At 39.7% G+C, this 11,620-nt stretch overlaps 1 protein-coding gene across 1 annotated transcript; it reads left to right on the top strand.

Annotated features, from left to right (window-relative positions):
• Positions 1–9,286: 9,286 nt before the first annotated feature.
• On the top strand, positions 9,287–11,393 carry LOC149819116 (FCS-Like Zinc finger 2-like). The gene is made up of 2 exons (XM_089985574.1): positions 9,287–9,566; positions 10,571–11,393. Exons 1-2 carry the CDS (start codon positions 9,430–9,432, stop codon positions 10,758–10,760), a joined length of 327 nt encoding a protein of 108 aa, XP_089841700.1. The 5' UTR covers positions 9,287–9,429; the 3' UTR covers positions 10,761–11,393.
• Positions 11,394–11,620: the final 227 nt, after the last annotated feature.

Genomic DNA, 11,620 nt, shown 5'->3' with positions numbered 1-11,620 from the left:
ACAAGAGCCATCATCATAATTTACAAAAGTGGAAGGATGTCAAAGTACAAAAAATATTCCTACAAGCCTGTTACGCAAGACAGGTGAACACCAACATGGCTTTGAATTTACTATGCTCTCACTCATTGATACAATCATCTATGCACAGAAGGCATCAAAGTTCTGTCTGAAGTTCTCCAATTTAGTCAGATCTATGTACAAAATCTGAGTTCAGTAGCTATCGGTACACTGAGAGAACTTATAATCAGCAACACAATACAATTTTCTAGATACATGGGTTTTGAGTAGAAACAAAAATATCTTAGATAACTTGTGTGTGTGTGTGTGCATATGTTTTGCATGCATTTGCATGTGTACTTGTGTGTGTTTGTGTGTGTGCATTTGTGCATGTTAGTGGGGCGTGCACACATGTCAGGCATTTTATGACCCTGATGAACAAATGAAAGAAATCAAAAGATCAGTCTTAGACAATTAAAACAGGTGCAAGAAGGCATGATTATGTATTCATCTAAAAGCTCAATAAATGACAAGCATGTGAAAATGGTTAGAATAGAAATACCTTTTGCACTACACCTGCAGTCGCTTGCAATGGGGTTAAGTACTCATATGGAAGCTGAAAACCATATCACAATTTGCTAAGCATCCAATTCTGGAAAGCTTCGTGTAAATATCTAATAGAAGGCCTATACAAATTGCAAAGAGGCATTCTAAAGCTAGCATGTAAATTAATTACTTTTAAAATGATTTTACATTTCCTGTCAATAGCTCCCATAGCACAATCCCAAAACTGAAAACATCTGCCTTGCGATCATAAAGATTATGCCCTATAACCTTAGGGAAGCCAAGAAAAGAAACAAGAAATAGTAAAGATATCTGAAACTGATGACCAGATCTTATCTGAATTAGCAAAAGCAACATTCCTATGATGAAAGTAAATCAAGTTGTTAATCATATAGGTATATGTTATCTTCATTATATTGTGTAGAATTGGGGGCCTTTTTGCATAGTTTGTTGAAAATGGGTTTGGGATATATGTTAAATCTAACTTTAAAGCATTCACATTAATGTCAGCAACATTCAACTGATTGAAATGATGAAAACACCCTAAAAGATCATGACATTTTTAAAAATATGTAGTCACTTTTAGGTGTAGATTGGGTCTTTTGTTAGGAGGAAAAAGAAAACATCAAACACATTTTTCCAAAATTTAACAAAGCATACTTTTTAATTTTTATTTTGAAAATGAATGCAAATATTGTACCTAAAAAGAATAAACTGTCTTGATTGTCCCATGTCAAAGATTTGAATAAACTTTGCATCATAGAAGAGTGCAAGTAAACAAACTACCTAAGAACAAGTGTATGGGAATGCTCAAAATCAAAGTAAAGCAAATTTGGTTCTCCGACGAGGTCCCAGGCCATGCAAAAGCGGTTTTTCGGCAACCGACAAAGTCCTCCGACCAGAGAAAAGAGAAGAAGAAAGAAAGGGAAGAAGAAAAAGAAGGTGAGGAAGATGGGAAGAGGAGGGGCGTCGGTGATGGCCGGCGTTCGGACGAAAGGGAAAGAGAAGAAGGTGATTTGAGGGTAATCAGAGAGAGAAAGAGAGAGGGAGGGAGAATTTCGCTCTTTGTTTTTATCAAAAAATAGTGACGGAATTAGCAACAAAAAAAATTTGTTGCTAATTCGTCGCTAATTAGCGACGGGAAAAATCCGTTACTAAGTTGCGACAGAGTTTAAGACATAATTTTTTCATCGTGAATCCGTCTCTAATTAGTGATGGATTAGTGATGAAATTTGTTCTGTCGCTAATTCTGCAAATATTTTGCATTTTAGCGACTGATAGTTTTCTCTTGCTAATCCATCACAAATTTACGACATAAAAAATATGTCGCAAAGTTTTGTCGCTAATTATCGTTTTTCTTATAGTGTTATCCCTCAACTTGACTATCAAAAGTAAAGTACATGCACCCTACAGGCCAGCGAGCCATATCCGGGTTTTTGTCGATGCTAAATCTGTCTTGAATCAATCTCCGACTCAGGCCGGGTTCTTTTGATATTTAATAAAAAAAAAGCTATGCATTTCTATAATAAGAAGATATTTGCTCTTATTATCAACCGTCTAGATCTAGATTATTCTAGGCTCAGCCTAGGTCTTAAGCCAATCAGAAAAAATGGTCACATAAGATATGAGGCCATAAATAAGTCGTCCATGCATTTTTGTCATGTCACTACTTAAAAAAAACAAGTTGCAAAAACAAGTTGCATTCAACCATGGCTCGGTATGACTGGATTGGGATCCACCTCATTGGCACCAACCTGAACCATGTGCTCATTGTGTCCGGCATTGACCTGAGGCCAATTTGTAGGGGGCAGGCTAGCTGGTCAGACTTGACTGACCTTGACACATCACAAGACATGACACGTAGTTGCCAAATGGGCTCTTAATGAGAATATCAAACTAAGTTGGGTAAAATCTGACGGCTAGTTGGAGAAGGATTTTTTTTATTTATAACCCGAAGACACCGCACCCGGCACGAAGACCTGATCGTGTTGGTTCAGCCTGTCATTGCTACTGTCATCGTGCCGGCAGCATAAAACTCTGAGGCTAGGACCCCTGCCCCAAGGGCATGCCTATGCTACGCATTGGCTTGCACAGAACTTGGAGAAGGATTTGGTTTGAATATTTCCAACCTAAATCAGGATTAGGCAGGTATAATCCGTTCTGTGGAATAACAAAAAGGGCAGTTTTGAACCATGAAATTGTGCTTGATCCATATCCAACCTGCTCCAGAATTTGGATCACCTGCCCGATAATTGAGTAACCTAAATAATCGTTAATGAGGTAGTTGGATCATTGAGTCTTTTGACTTGAATTAGGTCCGAGTGAGGTCAAAATCACCTGGACGTGTCAGCAAGACCCATCATAAAAGTTTTGGCCTAAAAGTAGGTCAACACCCACACCCACACACCCTACCCCAAAAAAATAAAAAAGAGACAAAAAAAAGTCATTTTCTTATATTTGATCATCATGTATATTAAACGGATAGGTTAATTTTTATATAAAGCTCAATATCATTAAAAATTGGCAATTATATTATTAAAAATAAAATAAAAAGCACCGTTAGAGTCCTAAAATTGCCAATTATACTCTTCAAAGTAAGTCAATGGCATTAACTAATGAAAATTAATTAATGGTATTGGACCAAACAATTCTTGGTAGTGTTCCTTTTTTTTATTTAGTTACATAGAGAAACCCATTGGCAACGGGTAGACCATATATCGACCCCTTAGGGAAAGAAAATTTTTGCAAATAATTTGAATGTTAGCGACGAATAGTTTTCTCTAGCTAATCCATCGTAAATTTATGTCGCTAATTAAAGTTTTTCTTGTTGTGTTTGGGGAGGACTAAATCATTGATCCCAAAAAGGGGTAAAGAGAGAAAGAGAATAAGAAGAGATAGAGAAGTTTTTTAACTTTAATGAAAAATGACATCCAAAACACATTCAAATAAGTGAATCTTCATTAATATTCAATGAGGTCCTTATGGGTTTTTTTTTAATATTTAAATAGAGAAACCACCCCAAGATCAGAGACCCACACTGACTTTGCCTTTAGTAAAGTCCTTCATAGCATGTGACAACCGCTGTTTATTGAATAAGCTGTGAAACTATGAGTATGGATCATACGTGTTACCCGATCCGTCACTTACATGAACCTGTGATCTGAATGAATACATCTCAAGGGAAACCAAACCCGATTGGATCTGACCCTAAGGTCATACAATGTTCTCCAAGATCGCATGGTGATGTCATGTTCAATCTCAAAGATTTCTTAGTAAATTAACATCGCTGATTAGCTAGTGTGCCATCAGAAGACAACACCTTGATCTCATTTTCTTGTTAATTAATTAATAGGTGTTGTGTTCTATCACCACATTGTGGTTAAGATGGGTTTTGTTGTGGGTGTGATCATTCTCAATGCTTTTAATTAAGCTGGTGCTGGAAAGCGCAGAGAAACAATGTAAGCCTAGGTGAAATGAAGTTGAGGTGTTGAATGTGAAGAGCAAAACAACTTGCATCATAACACCAACGGGGGGGGGCTCCGCTTGTCTGGCAGGAGCAGTTAGTGCAAGTCACCTTGTGTTGGGATGTTGCAAGTTTCGAACCCCAAATGGTATGATTGTATAACTGGTAGGGTTCTGCCCAAACTCCAGTTTTCTCCGTCAAAAAAAAAAACTTGCTTCATAAGATTTAAGAAGGATATGAAGATGTAGGATGGCATAGCGGGCCATTATCATAAAATTAATTATCTTACTGACATTTAAATTGAGGTCATTTGTTTACCTTAGGTTTCTTATATCTTTTTGGCTAGGCCAATGAAACACTCCACGATACACACAGCCCCCCAACTCACCAAAATCACCTACTATGCCCTGGCAGGCCTCCAATTGGTAAAATCTTTGAGGTTATCTCGGCTTACATGGTTACCTCTGGCCATTGGAAAATACATCCAGTTTCGACCTTGTGTTAAGGGATGCCGGCCTTGAGTTTATCTTAGAACTTAAATACGTGGAGAACTAGATTAATAACATCATATATATATATATATAAGGGTGGCAAAATCTCATCCGACCCGCCAACCCGCTTCTTAGTCGGGTTAGGGTTTGGCTTAAACGGGTTTGTGTCGTAAACGGGTCGACCCGCCCTGCCTAACACTTTTATTAAGCGGCCCATGTTCGTGTTAGGGGTATGCCAACCCACCAACCCATTTGACCCGTTTAATAAATGGGTTAGGCAGGCGGGTCAACATGTTTACACGAACCCGTCAACCCGCAACCCGAGTCCCGCCAAATACACGAACACAAATTCTATTATGGTAATCGGGTCCCATCACCAAGACCGGCAGGTTTTTGAGCAAGATTTTGGCCGATGACAGCCCCGCCAAAACCCTAATCCCCCACCTGAAGCTGACAACGACGTGCTTCCTCACCGGAAAGGCGCTCCTTGGGCGGATCTCAATACCAGAGAATAGGAAATTGATCACGCCGGCAAACGATCCCGATGCCATCGTCGATCCGTCATGCTGCTCGATCGCGACCACTTCGTCGTTCTCGTAGAACCCTAGTCGAAGAGGATCGGCCGATCCTCCACCGTCGTTCTCCTTCAAGAAGCCGTTAATTACCTCCAAACCCTTGCTCGTATTCCGGTCAAAGAAGGCATCGGGATCATCGGAGAATCCGATCAACGGCGATCTGGCCGTCTTCTTGATGGAGAAATCGTCGGCCCGGGGGTTGAACCGGACGAAGAACTTGGGGTCGCGACCGCCACGGAGGAGGTCAAACTCGGTGCTCATGGAGAGCAGGGAGGCAGCGGGGGAGCCGAAGGGGCCGATGCCGGTCTTGACGACGAGGCGGAAGGCGTTGGAGGGGTCGTTGGGGCGGTACGAGAGGCGGATGGAGGGACCGGCGTCAAAGGCTGTTGTGAGGCTCATGCAGAGCTCGGCGGTGAAATCTTCGGCCGAGACCCTTTTATTAAATGGGTTAACCATGTTGTGTCGGGTTAATTACCCGTTTAATAAATGGGTCGTGTTCGTGTTTGCCACATCCGACCCGTTTAATAAATGGGTCATGTTCGTGTTGAGGTATGTTGACCCGCCGACCCGATTGCCACCCCTATATGTATGTATACATCTGACTCGACCCGACCCTACCCGATTGCCGCCCCTATATGTACGTATACATCCGGCCATGGGTTTACCTTGGATCCTAAATGCATAATGTATACATCCGGCAATGGGTATGCCTTAGATCTTAAATGCATAGATAAGTGGTGGGCTTCATAAAGGCTTGGATGTTAGTTACTCCACCCAAGGTTTGCCTCACGGGTTGGGGATGGGGGACCATTAAGTGACCAGGTTATGGGTAAAAGACTCTTCGTCATAAAATAAAGCATTATATGGAGGGTTGGAGTTATTGAGAGTTGAATATATGTAAAATGTACGATCAATGTATGTGTAAATGTTATGTCTTTATAGGGTTGAATTTATGCCTGTATAAGAAAAAAGAAACTAATAAATATAATAAATATTAAAAATCATCATGTATATATATATATATACATGACATGACATGATGAACAACCATGAAAATGGGTGCTTTACCATGGTTTTGAGAAGCCGTTGGCTGCGAGGATGATCACGATCCAAGGCATTCTTTTGGCCCTATCCCCATGTTGGGGGCACCCTTCAATACCTGACCTTCTGTCTTCTGTCCTCTAGGCCTTCAATGTGTCTAGATGATATCTTTGAGTTCTTAATTAACCTGAACCAATTTTGTTTTTATAATAAAATACTTAAAATTTTGAATCTCTTGCGTATTTCAAATTTTTATTGGAAAAAGAAAATTGTTGTTTAAGGGAAACAAGCAAGAAACATATGGAAACATGTTTCTTAAATATGGGAAACAATATTCTCATGTGATGTGAAACTAGTTTCTTAGTTGATGGAAAATGGTTTTTTCATGTATTTTTAAAAGTTTCTCACAGGTTTAGGAAACGCTGGATCTTTGGTTTCGAAAATGATTTCTGAAAAACCCAGATTCTCACGTGTGAGTGGACCAATGATGATTTCCCACCAGACAGCAGCTGCAGTTGGGGCATAAGAAAACCACATTTACTGTCACTAATCAAAGGGCGAGCAGGAACAGGATTAAAAAAAACAAAAAAATCTTACAAAAGGATAGTCCATCAATTATTGCTGCCATTTAACAAATAGACGTGCAAATGGATCGGGTTTGCTCAGACAAGAAAACCCCAACTGATGCAATTCTCCTGAATTACCCACAATTTTTTCTCTTTGCCATGTAAACTCTGGAAAAGGCTTCAACTATCCCTTCCCAGGTCTGATTCAAATTCAGATTCGGATTAGTGTCGTGATAACCCGATCCATTCGCGCCTCTGGATCACCGATGAAACTGCGGTTCCAACTTTCTAGGGCAACCCCATGTCAAAACGCCCTCCACTTAGCGGGCAAGAGAGAGAAAGTAGAGAGAGAGAGAGCATGGGACGGCTGAGATGACCCGATGACTAGGTGCCAAGCAGATGGACGGCTCTTATAAGTGGCACGTATGTGGCGACCTCATCTACTGCAACCTGCTGTTTTTTTTGGGGAACCATGTCCTCGGTAATCGTACCCAGAGGCATGCCTGCCAGCTAGGCTGGCCCATCTCCCTCCAATTGGAGCACGCAACTCTGGTTGACGTCATCGACCTTAGCCATTCACCGGCTGCTTCCGGTGATGTCGAGTCGGTTTCAATCCCAATCTTTTGTTTGCATATCGAATCAGACAACAGAGCGGCCAATGCCTCGATAAGATTGAGTCGTGTGGAACCACCTTATATATAGTGTCGACGATGGGTCGGTTTGTGTTGTCAAGTACCAACCCAGACATTCACGTATGATCATAAAAGAGGTCAACCCGAATATTGCCTGAGTTGGTTCCACTCCGACCTGAACAATAGCTAAACCCGAGTCTTGTGTGGACCTTTCTATACGATGTTCAAGCTTTCATTTTGGAACCACTCCAACAGTTGGTTCCACTCCGACCTTTCTATACGTATGTGGGCGACCTCCTGTAAGTGAACCGCCTGCCGTAAAAACCGTTTCGGTTTGCCATGAACCTCGACTCAGTTCCGTCAATCCCCCTGAGATACAGGCTCTCATCCTACGTAAGTTACCGGGAGGAACCGGTTATCGGTGACGTCAGCGTCACGTGAAAGGGGGATGGGGGCTTGAGGGCGCTACTGCCTGGGATTCGTCCAAAATTGAGAGTTGGCCCACACCTCTGCTCATAATTACCACACTGTCTTTTTAATAAAAGAGCCCTAACTGACGCCAAGAATAACAAATGTGACACTCATGCAACCTCCGGCCACAAATTGTGCTGACGAGAATATATATATATATATATATATATATATATATATATATATATATATATATATATATATATATATATATGAAAAGACAGAAAAAAATATACCTATTAAATTTACTCACTAAAAAATATTTTATCATTTTTTTATTGTTTTTTCTAAACTCTAACTTTAGATATGTGTGCAGCATAATTGATTGACTAGAATTTGTCACATGAATCATGCATTTTGGATGAAAAAAATACTATTTTGAGTACAAATTTTATAAAAATTATCTAATGTTGATTTTTGAAACTTCATAAAAACCTATCCATTCATAGGAATCAAATGCTTTAAGAACTAATGAAGGTACATAACTAATGAGTAGAAATTAAATTTTTTATTTATTTTTTCTAGTTCAATCTACATTAATTGTTTGTTTAGTACTGAACTTGTTTTTAATCATGTGATTATGACAAATAATTAGAATTTTAAAAGGGTCAAAAAACCAATGACCCATAATATGTGAAAATTTTATAACTTAAAAGATTACATTTTTACTTCAGAAAAGCACAATCCAAAGCTTGATCCTTAGCAAACAAAATATGTTGAACACGTATGTGTGGTTAGATTGTGTTCATACAACTTGCACTTATGATTTCTAGCTCATTAGCCAATATTTATCTATATATATAATAACTATAATATGATAATGTATGAACTGTGATTTTCATGAATTTTTTATTTTTTTCTCTTGAATCTAATTGTATAAATATCACTACATTTTTTCTTTTATAAAAACTTTTTCTGAATTGAATCATCCAATGTCGATGAATAAATGAGATTTTTTTAAAGCTTTAAAATCAATGACTCATAATCTTCATAAATATTCAAACATTTAAAAATCATATTTTTACCCAAAATATACTATTCAATAGATGATTCCTAGCAAATTCACTGGCATTCACATGGTTGGATTTGTAAAAAAAAAAAAAGTATTTAAAATGCTCATATTTCTAATTCTCCTATTCTACTTTTCATATTTTATGTCCATATAATCTCTAGAACATAAGAACTGAAAATATGAAAGCAAATATGTGAATTTTGATTTTAATAAAAAAAAAATCTTGAATCTAACCGTTAGGACTATGAAAAAAATAACGTTCTCGAATCGTCCAATTTTGATGCATGACATTCTTGTAATATGAGGCAGTTCATGGGGATGATTGCGCAAGCCTCCATAATTTTCAATCTACCCATCAGAAATTATAGAAGACCCAATAAAAGAGAAAGCTCACGGGTAGAGGGCTTTTCGTGCACCACCCATTGTATTGTTCTCGCACCCGCCTGGTTTAGCCCGACCACGCTCTCTATTTATCTACCCCGAACCCTCCGTCTTTCCAAATTCCCACTCACCCAACTTCTCTCTCCACTCCGCTTCACTCTGGAGGGTGTTATTATCTGCTTCCTGTCTTCTTTCTCTTTTTCTCTCATTTCTTTCTTTCTTTTTTATCAATCTCTATGGCCTATAGAGTTATGGTTTCCCCGAGGTCGAGAAAGTTCTACGATCTCGGATCCGACGGTCGCGCTCATTTCCTTAAAGTGTGCCGCCTCTGCAAGCGCCATCTTGGAGATGGAGATGATATCTATATGTACAGGTTAGACCATGTTCTTTTTTTTTTTTCGATAACCAAGGAAACCACTCGTGCAGTACAGTCGGAGGGAAGATTCACGGCCTTAAGGGTCCCTTCACGATTGCAGATTTAGATCCAGTGATCAGGCTTGAGAACTTTGTGAAGTAATCGGGCGATACAAACACATAAATCACTCAGGGGCAAGTTTGAAAGCAAGAAAAACTCTTGTAGAAAAAGAAAATTTTGCCTATTAATTAGAAGTTTTGATATGATAATTTTTTTTAAATGAAAAAATTCACTTGTTTAGGTAGCATGAGAGATAAAATGAAAATGAAAATAAAAAATAAAAAATGGAGGAAAAGGTGTTGGATATGGTGGTGGTGGTGGTGGTGGTGGTTGTGGTTGTGGCGGTGGTCGTGGTGGAGGAGGAGGAAGAGCTTTTCAAGCTTGTTTTTTCGAGAGAGGTGGGTGGTGGTGGTGACCGTGAGATTGTGATGTGAGATGGGTGGTGGGAAGTGGAAATCGTCATTTTCTCTTCTTAAAAAATATTTCTCTAGCTCCTCTTCGAAAGGAAGGAATGTGTATTATGATAAAAGTGTTTTTTTAGAAAAAAAAGAACTCTCTCAAATAAGTCTCTTTTCGTTTGGAAGAGTAAAAATCGTAAGAATTTTTCACCTTGTATCAGTTTTTCTACAACTTTCTCACTTTCAAACGTGCTCTTAGTATATAAATATTTTTCGTGTTTTTTGTTCTACACAAAAAAATCATCATTCTCGAATATATATTCAAAAAGGTCTGCTCTCATCAGAAATGGATTCTTTTTTAGCATATTCAAACCTGCTGCTTCTTGGCGGTAGCGATTTTCTGTGTTTGGGGTGGTTTGTAAAGTGCTTGGCCTGATCACGGAGGTCTCAATCGTAGATATAAAACCTCTGGATACCACTCTTAAAAGATGGCAAAATTGTCCTTTGGGGGTTCTAAGGCTAAAACTGGGATTCTGTCTCACTCTGTCATGTTTTTTTTTTCAGAGGGGATACTCCGTTCTGTAGCCAGGAGTGCAGGCAAGAGCAGATCGAGTTCGACGAAGCGAAGGAGAAGATGTGGAGCTCCGTGAAGACCATCCAGAAGAAGAGCAAGGCCTCTCTTGTGGAGCAGCAGGAGCCGGCCGCCGGAAGCGAAAACCTCCGCGTTCGCACCAGCACAGTCGCCGCTGCATAGATGAAAGGGTGTTTACATCATTTCTCACCGCCACCGCCACCGCCACCGCCACCGTATCCTCGTGTATGTACACAAAAGAAAAGGGAATGCTAAGCGGAGTAAGGAAGAGAAAGGTGGGAGAAGACGTCCCGGAGCAACCACGTTCCTTTTTTTTTCCTCGATCCGGATTTACTGAATAAGATGAGGGGCAAATCGGGGATGAAAAAGCTATGCGTGGACGAGGATGCCTTCTTCTTCTTCTTTTGTCTTTTTTATGGTGTAATTACTGAAGAGCAAATGACGGGTAATTTGGACATTTTCGTCATTTCCGCGAAGCACTGACAGTCGAAGTTGTATAGGGTTGTTAGTTGAAAGCGTTTTTTGTCCTTTTTACCCTTCCCTTTATGTGAAAATTTTCATGTTGCCTGTCACTTTGTGAGTTGCTCTCAGTTATTTTACTAACCGGGATCGAGGAGGACAAGTCGGGGCGGGGAATGCTCAAGTCTTATCTCTGCATGGATTCTGATTTTAACGTTCATCTCTATTTTCATTCTGGTTTTATGTCCTTCGTTTTTAAGTTTAAGTCATGTGCGTCTTGGTGGTGGGGAGTAAAGGACATTTTGATTATTTTCTGCCTCCATACTTTGCCAATCGGCCTCCCCATCGCTTGGCTATATCCTAAAATGAAATGGTTATCTTTAATCTTCACAAAGTGTCAAATTAACCGGTTAACTTGGTTCTTCTCGGCAGCTTTTTGTTAACGTGATAATTCTCTTTGAAAAGGATCTCTTGATAAGGATGCATGTGTTCACCTGAACAAATGGGTACGTAGGGCACGGCCCAGCCCAGCTGTTTTTGGTCCTGGTCCGCACATGGGCCTG

The sequence above is a fragment of the Nuphar pumila genome, chromosome 13 (assembly GCF_984573655.1).
Source record: "Nuphar pumila chromosome 13, dmNupPumi1.hap1.1, whole genome shotgun sequence".
Taxonomy (NCBI): Eukaryota; Viridiplantae; Streptophyta; class Magnoliopsida; order Nymphaeales; family Nymphaeaceae; genus Nuphar; species Nuphar pumila.
Note: the sequence above shows the minus strand (reverse complement) of the source record. Positions and strands in the feature narration are given on the sequence as shown.